This window comes from Orcinus orca, chromosome 4 (assembly GCF_937001465.1).
Source record: "Orcinus orca chromosome 4, mOrcOrc1.1, whole genome shotgun sequence".
NCBI lineage: Eukaryota > Metazoa > Chordata > Mammalia > Artiodactyla > Delphinidae > Orcinus > Orcinus orca.
The window spans coordinates 28,995,719-29,018,799 of record NC_064562.1 but is presented as its reverse complement, the minus strand read 5'-3'; the positions used below and the strand labels follow the sequence as shown (position 1 = coordinate 29,018,799).

The window sequence follows — 23,081 nt, the reverse complement described above, 5'->3', positions numbered from 1 at the left end:
CTCACACAAAGTTGTATGTCAGTTATATCTTAATAAAGCTGGGAATGGGGCTGAGAAGTTCAGCCCCAGCCCCCAGCTCAGGACTGGGGTCCTGAAGGAAGGAGGACACTGGCAAGATGAGGCCAGGGGGCTGCCGGTGGAAGTCTGGCTCCCCCTGCGGCCACAGCTCCATTGGCAGGGCCCAGCCAGGCCTCGAGGGGGCACAGCACCTGCCCTTACAAGCTGGGGAAGGCCCAGCGCCAGGACCCAAAGCTACACGCAGGTGCTTGCCCCGCCCAATTCACACATTTATAAATGAGGATTGGATGAGAGCAATTCAGTGACCCTGCCGCTATGAACTCTGTTACTGGCCCTGTTGCTGCTGATATATTTAAGACTCAACAATGACACAGCTCCTGTTTGAATCTGTTTTGCACGAAAGACCTATTACGTGCAGCAGACGTTAAGCATCCTTCCTCCCCCGAGACGGATGACTTAGTCACGTTAATTAAGCAGCTTCGTAGACACAGTGGGATTTGTGAATGTTGCTCTGAGCTTACTCCGGAGTTCGTTAGGACTCAGAGGGGCCCGGAGACAGGGTGGGAATCAGGCCTTGATGTCACAGCCCCTCTGTCTGTCTGTTGCAGCTGGTGAGCGACTTGCTGGAATTTTGCTTCTATACCTTCCGGGAGTCCCAGGCCCTGAAAGTGGAGTTCCCAGCGATGCTGGTGGAGATCATCAGTGACCAGCTGCCGAAGGTGGAGTCCGGGAACGCTAAGACCCTTTACTTTCACAGGAAGTGACGGGAGACATCTCACCAGAAGAACTTTGCCTTAAGTTTCCCCGTGTTACTACACACCCACGAAGGACCCAAGAAAATCGTATTTTTGACACGTGATGGTTGATTCCCACTTGTTCAGCAGTTGCTCAAGTTGAAAATCATGTCAAGGGTTGGGAGGCAGGCGGGCAGGGTGACGTGGATTTGGCGAGACCTGCATAGTCTGAAAGGTTCTTCCCTCTCCAACCCCCAGCACTTAGAAACACGTTCCTGTTCCTCTGGATGAAAAGCCATATCTAGTCAATAACTCTCTGATTTTGATATTTTAACAGATGGAAGTTTTAACTATGCCATGTAGTTTCTGGGATCGTTCGCTTGTTTTAAAAGGGTTCAAGGACTAACGAACTTTTTCAAGCTCACCCTTGGTTTGCACATAAAGCGTATAGTCAATATGGGGCATTAATATTCTTTCGTTATTTAAAAAAACAAAAAACACAAAAAAATATATACAGATTCCTGTTGTGTAATAACGGAGCACGTGGACTGGACTAGCGACCCCCTTGGGGGCATTGCTTCGCCCACGTCTTTCTGCATCACTGGTATCCACACCCTCTAGCCTCCATTTATTATTTAATTAGAACTGATAAGATGTTCAAACAAATGCCTTGGTTTCAATTTCTAGTATCTATTGTGTTGGCTTTACCAATAATTTTTGCAGTCTTTTGCTGTGCTGTACATTACTGTATGTATAAATTGTGAAGGACCTAAACTAAGGTATAAGGAACTTTTGTAAATGAGACACATACAAAAAAAAAAAAAAAACTTTAATGGTTAATAGGATGAATGGGAAAGTATTTTTGAAAGAATTCTATTTTGCTGGAGACTATTTAAGTACTATCTTTGTCTAAACCAACAAGGTAAAAAAAAAAATTTTTTTTTTTTGTAAAGTGAAACGTTCTGCATGCATCATGAACCGTTTACAGTGTATTTAAGAAAGGGAAAGCTGTGCCTTTTTTTAGCTTCATATCTAATTTACCATTTTACAGTCTCTGTTGTAAATAACCACACTTAAACCTCTTCGGTTGTCTTTAAGCCTTTCTACTTCTTCTGTACTTTCGTTTCGTCCTTGGTCTGCCGCTTGGGGTGTTCGTGGGACTTGAGCACGTTTTCCGGCTTCGGCTCCATCCTCCTTCCACTGGGGACGGCGCGCTGTGGTGTCTGCAGCTCCATGAAGGCATCATTCGATGACACCCTCCCTGAGAGGATGTCCGGGGAGTGCAGCAGCTCTAGGAAAGCTGCCTCTTTTCCATTTTCCTCAAGAAGCAGAATCAGCTTTAGGGGAGAGAGAGACTGGAAATGCGATGGCTCAGAGAGCGTATCCTCATCCCATTTTAGAAAATCGAATTTTCTCCTTTGGGGGGAAAGGAATTCCATGCACGCGCTACGTCCGCAAAAGGTGAAATGTTCGCTTCTGGTCTCAGAAGGGGTTGTTGCACTCCTGGCACTGGTCATGGGAACACGGAGGTCATGGCAGGAGGCACTGGGAAGGTGTGTGTGGGCACAGCACGGTTCAGTCAGAACGGCGAGGAGACTGCACGATGATTAGAGGGTTTTTAGATTTTTAAAAGGTAGGTTTTAAAAATGAATTTTATATGTAAACAGTTTTGGAAAAAAAAAAAAAAAACTACAGATCATATAAGCAAGACAGTGGCACTAAAATTTTTAATTCACTAATCTGTTTGGCACTGATGCAATTTATGGCTTTTTCTCTTGCCCCAAATCACAAACATGTATATCTTTGGGGAAACTTAACAATATGATTGCACTAAATACTTTGAATAGAACTTTGAATAGAGGCCAAAATTAATCTTGTAAAAGTGATGATAATCATCAGGTACTCAGTGAAATCGTATTCTTTTCCAAAACCTAAAAGCTGTAGCTGGAGAAGCCCAAGGCCGGGAGATGGCAGCGTTGGGATCAACACTTTTCTCCAGGGTTCACCATGCAGGCAACATTACCATGTCTTTCAGAAGACACCTGCCTTGTGCAAGGGGGAACCTGCGAAAGCTGCACTCAGCGGGAGGAGTTTCTCTTACATAATTTGCAGTTTCAAGAATTTAATTTTTATGCAGATCTTTAAATACAGTCAACTTACATGCACAGCAATATGAAAGCCACACTTGGAAGGTGATAAATACACAGCATGCAGACTGGGAGTTTCTAGAAAAGAAATGGCTTCACAAGAGCAGCTTTTAGCTCAGACTGACTTTTGATGAAATCGGAATCTTGACGTAACCAGGTTTGGGGATGGAGACGGTCTGCATCGGCTTTTCGTATTAACGAAGTTACTGGCTCTTTGTGTGTCTCCAGGTAACTTTGCTTGATTAAACAGCAAAGCCATATTCTAAATCCACTGTTGAATGCCTGTCCCAGTCCAAATTGTCTCTTATTTTTGTACCATATTGCTCTTAAAAATCTTGGTTTGGTACAATTCATAATTCACCAAAACTTCTTCATATAATTAAAAAAGACACTAAATTAGTTTAAAATGAAGCAATTTATATCTTTATGCAAAAACATATGTCTGTCTTTGCAAAGGACTGTAAGCAGATTACAATAAATCCTTTACTTTAATCACTTGTTGTTTTGGAAACGGTTCATTTGAACGTCTGTAGGAACACGTGGACTTTGTGCCCTTTTCCACCTGGATTATGTGCCCTTCTGCCTACATCCAAGATGGAGTCACCATTTTTCCCCCATGTTAGAAAGCTCTGTGTAATCCACATATTAATTATCCTCTTTGGGGACTGGTTAGATGTCCTGTTTCTTACTGCTGATATTTGGTTCACTGAAATACCCCATAACAATTTTATAACAATAACTACTACTGATGTAGCCACTAAAGGCTGTAGGTACACTGCCTCATTTATCTTCTCGACCGCACGGAAGCTTGTTCATTTTACAGACTTCGAGACTCACCTGAGTAGACCAGATGCCCCGTCTCATTCCCAGGTCTCCCTCCACACAGTGGAGTCTTGCTCTCACCCCAGGTCCTCTTGGACTATCAAGAGACTCCATTCCAACCAGCAGTGATGCTTCTCACATTCCTTACAGGCTGCTCCCCTTGACGTCCCTCATTAATACGAACAACAAAAGAGCAGTAAGCAATTATGAGTTCATCTTAAAACTAGAAAACATGTATTTCCCACAAGAGAAATTCAGGTACATTGTTAATGTGTCATTTAACTGGTGATTGGTCGAACTAGAAGACTATTTGAGAGTTAACCACAACCTTGCTTTAACATAACTGATATATTTCTGGAACACAACATAGCCGTGAAACACAGCACAGGGAAAAAAACTATTTAAAAAACCTTTGTGGGGCTTCCCTGGTGGCGCAGTGGTTGAGAGTCCGCCTGCCAATGCAGGGGACACGGGTTCGTGCCCCGGTCCGGGAGGATCCCACATGCCGCGGAGCGGCTGGGCCCGTGAGCCACAGCTGCTGAGCCTGCGCGTCCGGAGCCTGTGCTCCGCAGCGGGAGAGGCCACAGCAGTGAGAGGCCCGCGTACCGCAAAAAAAATCAAAAAAAACTTTTGTGCACAAATTTGTAAAGCCTTAATTGAAAATGAAGGTAATTTTATATCTTAAAATTTATGCAATCTGACCTATTAGGGAGCACAGTTGGTCGCAGAGAGCCCCTAACTTTAAACAAAAGCCATCGTGGGCTGTGAATCTGCTGTGGCCAGCGGTGGGGGGTAGGGTGGAGGCCCCAGGGTTGTGCACCCTTGGCTAAAGTCGGTGCCCTTTCTGAATAGAGCAGGCTCGTTCTTGGGTCAAGTGTGACTGCATTTCTAAGACCAAAAGTGCTCTCGGGCCCAAAGGATCCAGCTGCACATTTAGGAATCGTTAGCTAAGAACTAAGTCTCTGCCACTGAGCCAGCCAGCCACTGTATGCCAAAGCAGTAACAATTATGCATAATGATGCATATATAATTAGGGGTTTGTTTGCTTCTGTATGACCAATGTCCCTCAAGCAAAAAGGAAACAATGTTCCTTTATGTTAAAGTCAGCTCCAACATACTTTTTGATAAACTGCGAATGTATCCAGACTAAAATGACTTGATTACATGTATCTCCGGCACTTTAATTCCAAGTCATGCAATTGCTGGTGCAGCATTTTTCTTGGAAATAAAACAGTGGCTTCCCAAACAACATTGGCTAAGAGAAGATTAAGATGTGATCTCTTAACGTTCAGCATAGACCAAGCCTGGATCCAAAGCAAAGTGAAAGATGGGGCAGAGTAGCAGGTACTTAGCTGCAGACCACCCCATCACCGAGTGGTTTAAATCAGCCATCATTTATTATTCTCATGAGTTAGCTAGCGGGGGGAGTTCTGCTCACCTGGGCCAGGCTTGGCTGGGTTGGACTGGTCATGCAGCCGACTGGTCTGAGATGATTTTGCTCCATGTGGCCTCCCCTCTTCCAGCAGGCCAGCCTGGACATATTTTCATGGTAGAAGAAGCAAGGCTCTAAGACAGTAGAAAGCGTTAGCACTTCTCAAGCTTCTGATGGTATCAAGTTTGTTTCCGTCCCTTTGGCCAAAGCAAGTTATAAGGTCAAGCCCGGAGCTGACATGGCAAAGGCTCCACACAAGGGCATGGATCCGGAGAGGGGTGAAATTTGGGATCATTCAACCAACGTACCACGCACAATTTAGGTATTTTTTTTTCATAGAATGTATGTTGCCAAGACAGTGATTTCCAAGTTTTCCAAATTCTGAAAAAGCCATTTCTTTGGATCTTCATGCCCTGGTCCAGCCTGGTCCAGAGAGGGTGATGGTTCTTGTGAAAACTGGCTTGAGCGGAGTCGGATCGTGTTCCGCCCACTCTCTGAGATGCTCCACCTGCAGCCGCTAAGCCCTCCAAGGAAGGAAAAATTCAGAAACTGACGCATTGGTACCAAGCAGCCTAAAGGAATCCCATGCACTGACTGCCCATCCAAAATGCAGTCTCTCTTGGGGCAAAAATCAGAAGTCTATTTTCCAGTCAAGTTGATATTCTGATAGGAAAGAATTCTCCAAGGTACTCCACCCAGCACGCTGATATACTTTTAGCCAGACATTAAAGCATTAAGAGAACGTGCTGCGTTACCCAAATAGGGGAGCGGTAAGGTACCACCCAGGCCAGCCAAGGAAAAAGAGTACTGACAAGCATCAGAGAAGACACTTGCAGAGCTAGGAGACAGAAAGCTGTTTGAGGACACTCTCCTGGAATAACTTCCCTCCCAGAGGAGGGAGGAAAGAAAGTCGGGTAGCTCAGGAAGATTCAAAAAGTCACGCAGGACTCTGGCTGAGGAAGGGGTCACCAAACCTGGCTGTGAGAGTCTTAAGGGGAGAACCAGTGAGAAGGGGCCCAGCACGAAAGCGAACGGGGAACGGAGACGAGGTCAAGATGAAAAAGGCAGCGTGTGCCCTTGGGAAGACAGAGAAAGGGCGAAAAATATAGGGCAGAGGGAAAGAGCAACGTACGGCCTTGGAGAAGGTACGCTGGAGGGAAGCAGGCATAGCTAGGAGATGAAAAGGGTGGCAGAGACTAACCCCACCCCCCAACATGGTACCCTGCGGCTACCCTCTCCCATCTTCCCCGGTTACTAAACTGTATTTCTTGCCAGGTACCCTTGAGGCACTTAATATCATCATTTGTCCCAACCTCCCAGTGAAGTTGGTACCACTCTGTCCATTTCACAGAAGAAAACTGATGCATAAAGGGGTGAAGTGAACTCGTCCAAGGTCACCAAGGTATAAAACAGTGAAAAAAGAATTTCAAAATAGGTTGTTTTTTAACTCAAAACACGTACTTTAGTCACTGTATTTGTTTCCTAGAAATGTCGTAACAAGGAACTACAAACCGGGGGCAGGGCGGCGGGTGAGGCACTTAAAATCGACAGAAATGTCTTGTCTCCCAGTGTGGGAGGCTAGAAGTCTGAGATCAAGAGGTCATCAGGCTTGGCTCCTTCCAAGGCCATGAGGAAAGCATCTGTATCTGGCTCCTCTCCTTGGCTTGTACGTGGCCATTCTCTCCCTGTGTGTCTTCACACTGCCTTCCCTCTGTGCTCGTTTCCGTGTCCAAATTTCCCATTTTCATGAGGCCACCAATCATATTGGATTAGAGCCCAACCCTACTGACCTCATCTGAACTAATTACATCTGCCATGATCCTACTGCCAAATGAGGTCACATTCTGAGGTACTGAAGTTAGGACTTCAACATATGAATTTTGGAAGGTGGTGCACAGTTCAACTCGTAACAGCCATTGTCCCCTACCGGCCCCCAGTGGCAAGATGGTAGAGCAGAAAGACCATGGCTAGCTTACTGAATCTAAACAAAGCTCTCTGCTCGAGAGCCTCTGTTAAAATGAGATCATTTCCCCTGGCTCAGTCAGTCCCTGTAAAGAAAGAATGAGCTGAATGCCCACCACCGGTACGGACAATCCATTGCTTTCCCCACCCAGACTCCCAACTACAGACAAAGAAAGGGGGGTTACAGCCCCCCCTAGGCCACTTGGCTCTGATCTCACCTGGCATCTCCTTTCCAAGCACAGAGACCACCAGGGCCAGCCTTGGGGTGACACCATCAAATGCAAGCCCCACCGCAAGAAACAAAATCTGAGTGCCCTCTTTTGCCCAAACCCCACGGCCCCAGCGTGTGCCTCTGAATGAACACAGGCCGAAACCCGGTCTAAGCAGCTGGTGCTGAAGGAGGCGGGGCTGCGGGTCCCGAGCCGTGAGGGAGGCAGGGCCATTGCTCAGCCAGCCTTCAACAGACGCTCAGGGGATTGGCCGCACCCATGCAGCAAAAACACAGAAAAACCTATCACCCCATCCCCCCATCTCTCCTCTGGGGAAATGAAGATGATCTGCCAGTTAAGGGAACACTTCCTGATCTGGTCACTAAGTACTCTTTGGGCCAGGCCCAGAGGGAGGCTCCCTAGCTGGGGGCTGTGGCCAACCTGGCCACACTGGTCCTACCTGCAGAGGAATACACCCCTGGCTCCCCTCTGGCGTGACCCCGTTCTTCCCGAAACAACCACAGGAGGGGTTGGCAGGGCTGGGGCTTGGGGAGCTCTTGCAGCCAGTGCTGTCCTGAGGCTTCACCCTTGCCACACTGTCATCCTACAGAACACAGCTGCCCTGACAACAAAGAGGCAAGTGACACTCACAGCAGTAACAGCATGGGGACTAGCAGTGCTAACTGAGCACGTACTATGTGCTGGGCATGGTGCTAACTGAACACGTACTATGTACTGGGCATGGTGCTAACTGAACACGTACTATGTACTGGGCATGGTGCTAACTGAGCACGTACTATGTACTGGGCATGCTTCTTGTATTCAGGCACTTCAACCCAAAACCTCTGAGTACCGTTTTCTTTTTAGAAAGCAGGAACAGAATCACAGAGTCAACTTAATTTGCCCCAAACCGCACAGGTAGCCAGACCTCACAGCAATTTTCTTGACCAAGAAAGTGGTGATAAACGCACTTTGGGAGTTAACAACAGTTTGGTGGCGACAGCAGGTTGGGTGCACCTCACGGTGAATGAGCGAAGTCTTCCTCAAGCGAGCAAAGAAATCAAGCCCCAGTGTGGTGGGTCATATTTTTACTGCCCCATGGATATATACCAATTAAGAACACGGCCAGGAAATCTTTCCCAGTGCTAACCTGAGCCCACTCACTGTAACTGCCCATGAGTTTGTATTTTCCCACGGAAATGGGAGCGTTTGCCCCAGGCCAAGTTTTTCTTCTACATCCCTAAGCAGCGGGCAGGGGCAGGAAGTGATAACTCAGAAACACGGGGGACACAGGGGGCGATGCCATCCCCACCCCCTGGTCAGGCTGGCCCTTGGCCGTAGGGCCGGCCATTGTCATGGGGCCCTGGTTTCTTCAGCAGCCCCAAAACCCTCCACTGGGCCTGCAATCCAGTATTTTAAATTATGCTGCACTGAGAGTGTCCTTACTTTTTTTAGGTAGAACGTGGATACTTTTCAATGGGCCTGTTCCCCTCTATACACCTGACCCCAAACTTGACACCTTACCTGGTCCAGGGGAGGCGAGTTCCAAACGGATAACCAGCGCTCTGGAATCATCTTACCTGGGGAAGAGGCGACGGACACATCCTTCCTGTGACAATCTTAGGGGAGAACTGTGACAGGCCGAGGAGCCTCCCATGGGGAAGACAGACATGCCGGGCCCCCAGAGCGGGCCCTGGGGCAGGGCTGGCTGCACAATCCTGAGGCCCCTAGAATTGAGCTCCACATCCCAGGGACTCCAGGTCAGGGGACAGAGACGTTCCCCCTTCCCGGAGAGGTCGGTATAGCCTGTGCCTGGGAGTCGGAGACTGACAAGACAAACAACAAAGCATCCATTGCAGGGGCATGGCCGAGGTTCCTCCAGGACCGGTCCGAATGCCTGACCCGCTGCCCCGCAGCCCGGCTTAAATCCAGATGGAGACGTGAGCGTCAAGGCCTGGAAAACATAGGGAGTGTGGGGTGGGGACAGGGCTGTACACTGAAGGTCATTGGGAGGGAGGGTCTCACACACAAAGCCCCGGGGGGCAGCGCCCCAGCCCCATCCTGGCCCGGGTTCCTGCAGGACACGCGGGAGAGGCCAGCTGAGGCAGTGGAGGGGGCCCGCCAGGATCTCACCTGTCAGAGAAGACCGCTGCCCCCAGAAACACGCCCCGCTCCGAAGCGGCAAGGCTCCTGGGTGACCCATCCTGCCTGTGAGTGCACACGTGCCAACACCAGGGGACAGTGCCTCCCCATCCACCGGCTGCCAGATGGTGAAATGTTACAGTGAGTGAATTCCACAGTCTCTTCCCCACGTGAGGACACAGATCCAATAGTAAATTATATTTTATTTCATGTACAGAGAGCTCAGGGCTGAAAGGTGATGGTTGGGGAAACAGCACACAGGTGAGCAGCATGGAGGAGAAAGCCTGTTGTGAGTCCACCGGTGCCCTAAGTCCAGTGAGGGTGGGGTCCCCAGGGCAGCTGTCCATACGGCAAGGAGCCTCTGTCCGCTACCCTCTGGGTTTAGACCAATGCACCGCCCGCCCGCGGCAGCCCCTCCACGACACCAGAGTTAAGGGCACGTCCTGCAAACGCAGTTCCCTTTCAGGTGTGCGGGGGCGGGGGGGGGGTGTCCGGCGGTGTGGCCACCAGTGGGGCAGGCGGGCCGGCAGAAGGCTGCCCTTCCTCTCGCTCTGCAGACGGGAAAATTAAAACTCACGAGTCCCAAGGCTTGAAAATGCAGTCCATCCTGTTAACCTGGACATCCTTCTCCCGCTGCACATATCCACACAGCCCTACGCAGCTCTGTGCTGTGCGTCCCCTCTCCCCCCACGTCTAGCAGTATTAAACCACCCCCCCACCCCTGGAGTGCCAGTCCGTGATCTGTCATTGCCGTGTGTCCAGGTGGCCGTGGGTTCACCTGGGGGGGAGACGGTGCTCACACCCCACAGGCAGGTCCTCGGGGGCCAGGGTCTGCAGCGGGGCCCTCACGGGCCAGTTGCTACAGAAGCTTGACGTAATTCTGTGGAATCAGGCCCCTCTTGCCATTCAAAGTCCCTTCCAGCCAGCCAGGTTCTCTTGAGGTTTGCACTGAAAAGGAAGAGAAATCCTTTTTAAATGCTCCCGGGTACTTTCCGCCTGGGAACTCACCGCACCGCTGTGGGTCTTAAAGGCTCAACCAACACCGAAACGGGGGCCATTCCTGGGATGTCTGGTTACAAATCTGCACAAGAGTTATTTATAGGTGCCCCCCTGGTCACCCCAGCCTTCACCTGTCTTCACGCCACAGCCTCCTAACCAGTCCCCCAGCTTCCGGTCAGGTTCTTCCCAATCCACAGTGCACAAAGGAGCTCAATGAACCTTCCAGAACACACAGCTGGACACGGCACTGCCCTGCATAACATCCACTGTCTGTAGGAACAAACCCAAGCTCGCCCGGGCACCTGGCCCTGCCACCTCCCGAGCCACCAGTCACTCGCCCACGAGCACCTCATGCGGGTCGCCCACAGTGAATCATCCAGAGAAAGCCCCGGCCGAGCCTCTAACCCTCTGTAGCTGCAGCGCCGGCCGAGCCTCTAAACCTCTGTACCTGCAGCGCCGCCATCTGCTGACATGCCTTTCCCGACTTCTTCACCGGGGAATTCTTCCTCGTCAGAGACCCCAGATGCCCTGTCCTCTGGGGAGTCTTCCTCGGCCATTCTCGGCACTTGCCAGGCCTCACCGGCATCATCTGGGCACCTGTCTGACTGCCACCTGGACGGGGAACTCCTGAGGGCGGGGCGAGACCTTCCACAGCTGGGCACAGTGCCCAGCACGTTCCACAAAGAGCCATGACGGACACACAGGACAGGGACCGCAGGCTAGACAGCAAAGGGCACAGGGTCCAAACATTCATCACCAGGGTTTAGAAGCATCCAGTAACCCCCAGCTGTGGGCAGGCCCCGACTCAGGCCTCGGCCATGGCCAGGAGCAGACGTGGCAGCCGTGCATGTAGAAGAGAGGGGAGGTGCGGGCTGGATCCGCAGAGCAAGTCAGGAGCTGGCCCAGCAAGGCAGCCATGACCGCAGCCCATCAGAAGACGGCTGACTGTGTAGCTGGAACCCAGCACACACGTCCACGTGCCCAATACACAAGCGCTTCACGGAACAGCACTTCCTATGTGTGATGCACTCTTTTCTATTATTTTTCAATGCCGATGGCAACTCAGCAAACGGGCTTCATAACCCACTCCTGTGTAGCAACCCACAGTCCAACCTCTGCATGGCTGGTCCTCTGCTTTCCTCCCCGTTTATGCCTGGACAACCCTCCTTGCCCTTCAGATACCAGCTGAGGTATCCCCTCCCTCCGAGACTACTCCCAGTGCTCCAGATCAGGACAGAGCCACCATATGTGCCCCCTACTCATTCCCCCCCCACACACAGGACCCTCCCTCCTAGTCTAGACCGGGACGATTTGCTGAAAGGACGAATAAACAAATGAACCAGAGATGCGCCCTCCAGGTGACCTGGCGGCACCCCTTTCTTCGCACCCTTTTACCCCGACATCGTTCCTCACAGCAGGGCTTTTAAGGGCTCTCACTTAATCCCACGCTGGCAATGCCATCGGAGCACAGCCCCTGTTGGGGAAAAGGACTGGATTCTATGGGAAAGGCACCCAGGGGTCGTGCAACGCGGGGTGGGGGTCCGGGGGCCAAGTAGATCCTTTCCTCAAACACTCAGGGAGGTAGTGACCATGAGAGAGGAATGAGGACCGAATCCGCTCGTCCCCGCATGCTGGGATGCCACCTGGCCACCATCTCCCGTGGGGACAGGGCAGGTCGGTAGCTCCACGCCCCACACCAAGAGGCTGCTCACTGAAGACTCCCACGACACACGGCAAAGAGTACAGCACTCACTTGGCACACACTGGGGAGCACTAACCTTGTGCCAGCTACCGCCTACGCCAGAGACCCTGTCCTGCCACTCACGAGCTGCGTTGGCCCCGGGCAAGGCTCACATCCTTAAGAACCTGATGAGTATGTGATGACGGTCACACCAATACTGCCTGCTATCATCATCTTTTCTACTTGCGGTAAAATACATGTAACACATATATGGAGATATGTAACCACCGGAACCATTTTTAAGTGTACAGTTCAGTGGCATTAAGTACATTCACAATGCTTTATAACCATCACCACTCTCCATTTCCAGAACTTCTTCATCTTCCCAAACTGAAATTCTGTCCCCATTAAACACTACCTCCCCCCTCCCCCTCCCCAAGCTCCTGGTAACCTTTATTCTATTTTCTGTCTTCATGAGCATATGCCTACTCCAGATATTTCATATCAGTGGAATCATACAATCTGTGTCCTTTGGTGACTGGGTCATCTCACTTAGCATAATGTCCTCCAGGTTCATCCATGTTGCAGCACGTGTCAGAATTCCATCCCTTTTATGGGTGAATACACTATTATACGTAGAGACCCCATTTTGTTTATCCATTCGTCTGTCGGCGGACATGTGGGCTGTTTCTACCTTTTGGCTATTGTGAATAATGCAGCTATGCACATGGGTGTACAAATCTGTTTGAGTCTCTGCTTTCAACTCTTTGGGCTACATATCCAGAAGAGGAATTACTGGACTACATGGTAATTCTATGATTAATTTCTGAGGACCTGCCCCACTATTTTCCACAGCAGCTGCACCATTTTACATTCCCACCGGCCATGCACTGGGGTACCCATTTCTTCACATCCTCACCAACACTCGTTATTTTCCATATCTTTGATAACGACCATCCTAATAGGTTGTAAGGTGGTATCTCACGGTGGTTTCTCCATGGCCTCCGGATTTACCATCCCATAACAAGGACACTGAGCCAGGGACAAGAATACTTTGTGAGAAGCTTTCTCCAGAACAGAATCTGGTCTCAGCTTGGGGTATTTTTTAGCATGATGTAAACAATATGAATGAGAAATATCTAAATCATCATTACACAACAGAGAGCAGGAACCCACACTCAACTCAAGAACTGCAGCCGACATGGACGCCTCCGTCCTGGGCTCATTCCTGTGTCCTGCCCTCCCCCCTCACACCCTCCCCCTGCTCCAAGGGGATCGGCAGCTTCCATGCTGTGTTTCTCACTGTCTTACCCCAGCGATGGTTCAAACACAGGTTCATCACGTACGTTTAGGTCCCTAATAATATACTACGTATTTTGTTTGTGAGTTGAACCAGAATCATACACTATAGAAGCTTCTTGCACTTAATTTTTTTTTACTTAAAATGAGTTTCTAAGAGTCCCTCATGTTAGGGATATATATAAGAACACAATTGTTAGGCTGTGGGGTCTATAAGAGGGTCAGCTTTCTAAGATAATGGCAAGCTGTCTTCCAAGGATTGCTCTTTATATATCTGAGGACTTTAAAATGAATCACCAGCAGCTTTTAAAGATGAATCTGGGCCACACCTGCTCCCCAAACAATGGACAGATCCTGTCTCCAGATTAGAAATGAACAAAGTCTGGCAAACAAGGCAGCCAGCCTCCCTGCCCAGAGAGAGCCAGACCTTGGAAATCCTAATGCCGGGCAGCCCTGGGACGGAGACCACTCGCTGCTTGGACTGGTGGGTCCGGAAGCTGCAGGGCAACCTATCGGGAAAGAGAGCCGAACTGACTGGTCACCAAAGTAACGTATTTCTGAGGTTCCCCAGGCCCAGAGAAAAGGGCCCTGGCCTCTGGCTGACACACGCACATCAGCTGCCCTGAGACCTTACACACGGCGCCCCCCGGAGGATATGGGAGGCACTGCCCCAGAACAACAGCTAAGCATTAGTGCGTCTACTATAGAAATGAATCTTCAGCTTAGAATTTAAACTCAAGTCCAGGCCCACACGGTAAGAGCGAAGAGCAAGGGACAGTTATGGGGCAAGGTGATTACTAAAGATCCCTTTCCCTTCCACACTCTGGGTCAGGATTTCCTACTGTTGTATATGTTCGCAACCACGTGACTACTGACAATGCGGCCCAGGGGCCACTCTGACCTGGATTTTGTCTACTCCAAAGGCCACTGAATGGCGTAAGCCAATTTCCTTTGTTGCCTGCACGAGGGACAAGAACGGCTGGCCGGGCAAGAGCAAGAGCATTTACGGTAGCTGGAAGACTCCAGATGGACACAGAAAAAACGTCTTAGGTATTTCAGCGATGCTACGTATCCCTGGTCTGCAGGAAGGACATGTTCCCAGCGACACTCCAGTGGCTGAGCTATAAACAGTGGCCGCCTGGAGCAACGGCAGCTGAGACCAGGGGAGCTGCTGCTCCGGCCCGGCCTGCGTCCGGCATCGGAAGGGAAGAGCCGCAGCCGTTCCAAGAAAGGCATCACTAGACGTGCTCCGAGCAAACACTTCTAACTAGTTATCAAGTCTCTGCTAAGAGATCAACTATGCACAGAAGATGAAGGTACAAACACCCAGAAAAGAATAAATCCTGCTTAAGGGTCTTCCATTTCCTGTGACCTTTAAGAACCACCCTAAGAAACAGTAAGTTTGGGGACGTGGGTTCCGATCGTGGTCCCCGTGCGTATCTTTGGCAACAGGAGTGGGATGCAGGGGTTGCAGGGCAAGGAGCTCACATCAGATGAGATGTGCACGTGCTCCTGTATGGGGAAGGTGTCAACACATCAACAAGCGTCTCTAGAGCAGCTGGCCTGGGGGAGGACCTGAGGACACCAGCGCCACAGAGCCCGGAATCTGAGTGGTATGTGCCTTGGCTCAAAACGAAGCCGGGTGCACGGTGCGCCAAGCGAGGCTCCAAGGTTGGCAACATCCTCCACAATGTCTGTGCTGCACACGTGACCCAAAATGCTGCCCTGACACATCACCACACGTGTGGACATCCTTGCGGATTAGGACGGAGAGGCTGATGCAGAGAGAACTTAAGGAACTTGTCCAGGGTCACAGAGAAAGTGGAAAAGCCAACTGACCTCAGGCAAAATAAGTGCAGAGTTGATAGCTACCTGCTATCAATCACTCTCCTGTTCCCGAAACACACTGAGATATGTGTGTGTATGCCTGTATGTGTGTGTATACATGCATATGAGTATATACAGAGAGAGACAGAGACAGACAGACAGACAGACACAGACACACACACACACACACACACACACACACACACACACACACACCCCTACGCACACACTATTTTTCTTAGGAGGTCTCCTGCAAGCCACCGAGGGACTTTAAAAGTGCAGAACTTCAGTGTCCCGCGTCAGACATCTACCGGCCTTTCCCAATATCCAAGTTGGCAGAACCGGATTTGATTGGGGTCCTGACCCCCATTCCCATGTCTGCGTGCCCAGAGGAGAAGCCCCTGGACCCAGTGTGGTGCTGATTGATCTCAAGTCCTGGCTGGCAATGACTTTAAGGGGAGCACATGACCTCAATCTTGCTATTGAGACGTGAGAGTAGGTCACCTAGGAAGGATGTTCTGAAAGAGTTTTCTCATGCTTCAAAACAGAACACAAGGATGAGGCAACCCCCTTCTGCTAGGGTTGAGTGTGGCCATGAGGCCTGGAAGTGGGACAGCCATCCCACCCGCACTGGGGAAACAGCCAGGGGCTCCTGTCCATAAGCAGAGATGGAAACACTGCGGTCTTGGGTGACATCTTTGAAAAGGTGATTAACCAGCCCCTGGAGCTCCCCACGTGCAGACTTCTTAGTGCGTGAGCGAATTCGCTTTCGTGACTGATTTAACCAGCTCTATCTGTTACCTGCAGCCAAAGGCATTCTAATAGATACACCTTCCACCAAGGTAAGTATCACATGAACAATACTGTGTTCTGAAGCCCCGAACAAATCTAATCAACCACACAGCGTCAAGATTCACCCTCATTTCCTAAACGGTGGGTTTCAGTGCTCTCCACTTTCCCTTCTGCCGTGTGGGTGCCCGTACATGCCAGGCCTGGAGGAGGGCAGCTGACTCTCCTGCCAAAACTGCATGCATGCATGTTATGGTGACAGAGGACTGTTCTTGCTTCTACTCCAAGAGCAAAATTTCTCCACGAAGTATAATGCTGTCATATGTGGGGTTTTTTGTTGTTTGTTTTCTGACGCTATCAGGAGTCTCTGGCTCTCCAGAGTACGTATCACACAGATATAGAAATCTACTCTAAATGAGGCAACTCGCTTTCTAAAAAACAATCATCAGCTCATGCCGCATTACTGACAATATAGCACCAGGCGTTGTGTTGATATACTCCGTATATTCCAAACATTCTGGCTAATCAACCATTCCATTCCAAGCATCAAAGGTTCTCGCTGCCTCTCCAGAACCCTTTTGGGCAGCTCTGCCCCCACACAACATCACTGTTTCCATAGCAACCAATGAATTTCATAATGAGGAGGACAGGGAAGGAAGAAATCAAGGGGGAGGGAAGAGAGGTACACTGAACCATGGGAGGAATTTGTGCAATCTGAAGCCGGGCATAGCTCCTCAATGCTTGTGTGTGACTATTAAACATGCAAACAAAAATCTATACCCTGGTTTCAGTATGCAGAATCAATACGCGTATCTAGAGATTCATGCACTATGCAAACAAGCGAAACTCATGTAAAGCAAAAGAATGGTAAGGGAATGATAAACCAAAATTGGTCGACAAAGCACTTGTCTGTAGCACAGAGCTGGTGAACCTGGAGCATTTAGGAGGCTAGGGTGGGGGCGATGAGGGAGGAAAACAGAGGATGCAAATCACAAACATTTCTTGACTCCAAGTGGCACCGGCTTCTCTACATCAGGAGAAAGATATCCCAAACGAAGACCCTCAAGAGTTACAAGAGTTGGGGAATAACCAAGATTAAAGCGGAAGTGGGCACCCACAGCCCCCTGGCGTTCGGTTCCTGGGAGCCAGGTGGGCAGGCTCTCGCCCATCCAAAGCATCAAGGGACAGACTTCTACTCCTGACAAACCCACAGCCAGGGACCGCCTGTGTGCTCTGGGTGGTAGACCCTCTGCGCCGGCAGAAGACAGCCTCCCACAAAGCTCCCACTAACACTTACCATCCTCAAAAATCGCTCCTATTTCAAAAGACAATTCCGAGCTGTGTTCTGCTTCACACGGGTACACTGCCCGGGCCTTCCGACTGATGAGGCTGAAGAGGGAACATGCAAGGCACCAAGTGAAACATGAGAAACCTCACCTTTCCCCCACCCACATTGCCCAAATCTCATTTCTATGTCACCAGCACGGCAGCTCCTTCCAAAAAGGAAATCAGCGGGAAAGGGAACATCGGGCAAACCACAGCACTTGACTGTCAAGTAAATGACAGGTTTCAAACCCCAATCTTTCTTTAGGGAGCCTCTCCGAGAAGCTTTCCCTGAACCTCTTCACCTACTTCTCCTCTCCGCTCAGTGGGATGCCCTTCCCTCTCGCTCAGCGTTATTAGAACCACAGGGCATGTTTATTTCTGAAGCATTTTGGTTTATTAAGGAAAAGCACCGGTGTCTTGAGACCGAAGGCGAGGCATTGAAGGGCAGAGGCACACGGGCAGTAAGAGGCTCCAGCCACGCACCTCGGACGCCCATCAGTCTACAGTGACGCTCTGCTTTCACGCCACCCTGGAAGGGGCTCATTGCTCTCAGCTGGGTCTCGCCCCCAAAAGGTACATCAGTCTTGGCTTCTCGACACTTGTCAAAACATCCTGTGTGTTCTTGTGGGAAAAGAACACACTGGGGAAGGATGGAAAGCAGGCTGTCAGCCAGATGCACGCCGAGGCAGAAGGAAGCAGCCCACCTCACCGGAGCAGGGGAAGCCACTGATGGGGAGAAGAGCCTCGGCCTGCTGTCCCGGAGGAAGGGCTTTGCTACAGGGTCAGCACCTCTGGCCTCTGCACCACTGGCCCATTAAAGAGCTGTGTTAACTACAGTTTCCAGTGCCCCATTTACCTTCCTTTAAAACAAACCGTGTGCTTTCTATTCACGTATAAAAAGTTCTTGCAAAATACGTGGTTTCATAAATGCACAACCAGCACCAGAAAGAGTAGGTTCAAGCAGGTCTCACGTAAGGTAAATCTCTAAGAATGTACTTGAACCTTTAAGTCTAAGGCAAGGTTGCAAATGTTGTCCACGAAGTCCAGGAGACCAGAAGCTTCTTCCATGTGGGGAGCACAAGAAGTTGCTCCGGTTGATCAAGCCCCTCTGTGTGCCGCCCTCACATTCTACATCACACTCCAAACCACATACCTTTCAGGTGGCTTGTCTGCTACGGTGGCAGGAAGAGAGAGGGGGAAAGACGACAGCTTGGGTGAAGGAGGTGTAGCGGCTGGGTTGCAGCTCGGTGTGGCTGGTGACTGAGGGTTAAGCCACTGGACGGTGGATGACCGGGCCTGGCTTGGGCTAAGTGTGGAAGTTTGAAGAACAGGATTAATAGTATAAAGGCCACGGAACACCAAACACATGACACCCCATCCCTCAATGGCTAGGGTGATAGTTCCTTTCTCTCTCCTGATGACTGAAAGGGACAGAGTCCTCTCCACCTCCTCCCAGGTCTGTAGCCCCAAGAGCCACACCCCAAAACTAGAGATGCCTCATTGTACTTCTTCAGGTTTGTGGAGAAGATCTAGTCTTGTCCAACCTAGCACCATACTGGCGCACTAATTACAACACCAGAATCCAACGGCCAAAACTAGTTGCTTGGACTTTCGAGGTATTCATGTTTTCTGCTTATAAGGAAAGTCACAAGAATCTACAGTCAAGCCCATGACCTATAGCTCTAAATATTCAACAGTGGCCTTTTAATGTCTAAATTGGTACAGCCATTACGGAGAACAGTACGGAGATTCCTTAGAAAACTAAAAATAAAACTACCATATGACCCAGCAATCCCACGACTGGGCATATACCCAGAGAAAAACCATAATTCAAAAAGACACATGCACCCCAATGTTCACTGCAGCACTATTTACAACAGCCAGAACAGGGAAGCGACATAAATGCCCATCAACAGAGGAATGGATAAAGAAGATGTGGTACATATATACAATGGAATATTACCCAGCCATAAAAAGGAACAAAATTGGGTCATTTGTAGAGATGTGGATGGACCTAGAGACTGTCATACAGAGTGAAGTAAGTCAGAAAGAGAAAAACAAATATCATATATTAAGGCATATGTGTGGAATCTGAAAAAATTGGTATAGACGATCTTATTTACAAAGCAGAAATAGAGACACAGACATAGAGGAGAAAGGTATGGATACCAAGCGGGGATGGGATGAACCGGGAGACTGGGACTGACATATATACACCATTGATACTATGCATAAAATAGATAACTAATGAGAACCTACTGTTGTATAGAACAGGGAACTCAACTCAATGCTCTGTGGTGACCTAAATGAGAAGGAAATCCAAAAAAGAGGGGATATACGTATACATATAGCTGATTCACTTTGCTGTACAGTAGAAACTAACACAATATTGTAAAGCAACTACACTTCAATAAAAAAATAAAGCTCTTTCATCTGGTCATATACATGTGGCAACTCAGAACAGAATGCCACTGGGAATCAAGATTCCTGTAGAGTGGACCAAAGACTAGCCTTTAAGGGAGAAACCAATGAACAGTAAATCTTTGGTGACCTTAACATTCCCTAGTAGTTGCCAATTTTGAAAATAAGTTAATGTAAAAAGGTCAGTAGACAGACCCATGGAGGGGCTTCTAAACGTGGAGGGTTCGATAAATACATGTTGATCTGAATAAATTATTCTTCAATGATTTCAAAACTGGAGGCTTGTGACGATGGTCTACGAAGCTTGCTTTCAAAGCACAGTGCTGAAAGCTTCTCGTTTTACTCAAGTACATTTTCAACACATATGTATTCAATGCTGCTATACCCCGATGCCCCTCACCTCAAATTCACCCTCTTTGGCTAAAACCAGTTTCTACAAGGAGCTTCCGTGTCCTTCCATATTACTGAGTGTTACCTTTGATTCTTCTTCTAAAGCAGAACTAACACCACATCCTGTCCATTTTTACTGCAAAAAGCTCCCAGGCTGTTCCTTTCTCTATGCTCTCGTCAAGAACAGGAGACGATCCCAATCTCACTGCTCATGCCGGTGTCAGGGCGGAGCTCTCCTAGCCAAGGCCCTAGCCCCAGGCCTCCCATTCGGCCAGTTCCGTCAGCCACATTCAGCCACCTGGGTAAGACCCAGTCCACCCCGTGTGCCTCCCCAGGAACAGGTGTGCTCTCCCACCTGCCCTGGCAGCCTGGCGGCTCAGCCCACAGCTCTGCTCCCCTGACTTCCCCTCCTCCCCCCTCAGGCTCTTCCGCTCCTCTGCTGGCTCCAATCTGTCCCCTCCCCCCGGCTCAGCTCCAGCTGCCTCCCGCAGTTCTTCTCCTCTGGGCTAAGTCACAGACCTTCTCTGAAGGCCCGTCACACCAATAAACGGGAGGGCCGATCAGCATGAGTTGTTCTGTGTTGGTTTCAGACATTTCTCCCGCCTCTGGGTTGAGAGCAGGTGGGTTAACTCTTTGTGTGGATTCACAAAGCCGGGCAGAGGGCTTGGCACAGGAAGTCTTCAAGCCACATCTGAAGCAGCCAGTTCGCGTGTGCTAACACTACAACTGAGTATTATACAGCAGGCCCGTGAAACATTGCATTACTGACTGGATAGATATTTAGCACACAGAAGGTTGCCTTTACTCTGATCAGAAAAGGGGGGGAAGGAGGAACATTTTAAAAACATTATTCTCTGAACAGCTTATTTACAATCCCCCTATCCAGCCATTCATTTGGAAGTCATAAAACCTACTTCATGCCAAGCGAAGACACCTAGAAATCTCAAGGTGATCTGTATCACCAACAGCAAAAGTCACTCCATTCTTCAGCAGAAAATGAAACTTTAACGAGTTCTTCTTACGAATCAGGAAGGGAGAGGATGGCGTGAGTGAAGCTCTGACAGAGAATTTAAGACCACAGTTAGCCAAACAACTGACATGTTATCTCCCAGCAATTACTCAAGGCGTTGGTGGGTGCTGGTGGTGGTGGAGGATAAGGTGGTTTACCCGACCCGAACCAACCCTTCCTGGTCATAAATAGTCAGGTGATGAAACGACGGCCATCTATCTGCTGAGCGGGAGGACAGCTGCGGGATGAAGATAAGCTCACAGTGTGCGTATCTATAAGGCTCTTTAAAAGTAAAGGTCATAAATTGTACAGCTATGATCTGCTTCATCCTCACATCTTTCTTTTAAAAAGAAATGTTGGGCTTCCCTGGTGGCGCAGTGGTTGAGAGTCCGCCTGCCGATGCAGGGGACGCGGGTTCGTGCCCCGGTCCGGGAGGATCCCGCATGCCGCGGAGCGGCTGGGCCCGTGAGCCATGGCCGCTGAGCCTGCGCGTCCGAAGCTTGTGCTCCGCAGCGGGAGAGGCCACAACAGTGAGAGGCCCGCGTTACGCAAAAAAAAAATAAAATAAAATAAAAAGAAATGTTTTGTTTTGTTTTTTTGTAAAGGGAAAATACTCCTCCTGGCAAGTGAAAGAATTGTTGCAATAGCAGGTTTAGAAGGTAAGGGCCCATCCTTAGCTCGGCCTTCTCCACCCTGTCCCAAAACAGGAACTCAGAGTCACCCATCCTTGTCCAGAGTCAAGCTCGCAACATGAACCTTTCTTGCTTCTTGGTTTGTTCTCTGTGATTTTTCTGTTTTCTGTCAACACACAGATGTGCTATGTGATCCCACACTCACTGGTTCACCAAGAGAGTCTTTTCAGGCTTCCCACTTAGACCTAAATTTCTGTATTTGAGTCCCTGGGTTTCCCCACAGTGTCTCAGAAGCCTCCGCTCGGGACTTCTCTGTGGGCATGAACTTTGCAGACTGGACTATTCATGTTCGCCTCTAATATGGGGAGGAGGTATCCTAGCTCATGTAGAGAACTAAGTCCTGTGAAAGAGGAGACCTGCCCAGCCAAACAAAGTTCAGGAAATGGAGCCAAGGAGCCATGAGGATACAAGAAAATTTCCATGGGCTTCTTCGCTGGCAAGGAGTGGGGATGAGGTAGGAAGCGGTTAAATACACTCAAGACCTAAGACCTGAATTCTCGCCTCAGCCAGCAGAGGCCAGATGACGTTTCACAGGTGTCTCCAAAAGCAACCTGCCAACAATTTTTTTTTGGAAGGCAAGAAATTGTAAATATGAGTTTCTTTATATAAACCATCTCCTACTTTCCAGAATTTGGGTTTTATTTTGCTTTTTGGTAATAAGGATCAAAAAATATTTTTTAACTATTTAATTCTTTAAAAGATAATACTTATAATTTTCTCAAAAAGCAGTAAAGTATTCCTTTTAAAGGAGAATTTCTGGCATTGTCTTTCTCTTCTTTGACTTTTTAAAACATTTTAGAGGAACCCTAGGCATTTGGGAAACGGCAGCCTAGAGCAAAGGTCTAGCAGTTTTTCTCAGCCTGGGCCCTCGGTGTGATCTAGCAGTTTTTCTCAGCCTGGGCCTCCGGAGAGAAGGCATCCTAAGGCATCCATGTACATAATGAATTAACCCCTCTCCTGCATGTCTAGAACTGTTCTAGCTACCCATGTGTTGGGAGACAATTCAATACGGGTCTCTGGTGTGTCTGCACTTCTAGTGAGCAAAGGATGGATTATCTTTTCAAGGATGCTTTTAGAGCACAGAGCCTTGGAAGATAAAGTTGTGTCTTCCTCTGGAGCGAAGAGCAGGCTTTACTGTCCGTCATAAAAGATGTGTTTTTCCTGAGCGCTGGGTTTCTCTCT

The 23,081-nt window shown here is 49.3% G+C and overlaps 2 protein-coding genes across 6 annotated transcripts in view; one reads left to right on the top strand and one right to left on the bottom strand.

Moving 5' to 3' along the window:
• NR3C2 (nuclear receptor subfamily 3 group C member 2) overlaps positions 1-3,391 on the top strand; it is a 372,850-nt gene extending 369,459 nt beyond the window's left edge. Inside the window, exon 9 of the mRNA XM_012535563.3 lies at positions 627-3,391. Within this exon, the coding sequence (XP_012391017.1) occupies positions 627-782 (156 nt within the window). The 3' untranslated portion in view covers positions 783-3,391. The remainder of the gene's footprint in view (positions 1-626) is intronic.
• A 6,260-nt stretch (positions 3,392-9,651) lies between these two features.
• ARHGAP10 (Rho GTPase activating protein 10) overlaps positions 9,652-23,081 on the bottom strand; it is a 325,463-nt gene continuing 312,033 nt past the window's right edge. For 3 of the 5 annotated variants that reach the window (XM_004263621.4, XM_049709070.1, XM_049709069.1), the window contains 3 exons: positions 18,541-18,693; positions 17,359-17,450; positions 9,652-10,414 (listed from right to left, as the gene is read on the bottom strand). In XM_004263621.4, the coding sequence (XP_004263669.1) occupies positions 10,326-10,414; positions 17,359-17,450; positions 18,541-18,693 (334 nt within the window). In that variant the 3' untranslated portion in view covers positions 9,652-10,325. The other 2 variants (XR_007476997.1, XM_033402919.2) reach the window with 2 other exon arrangements.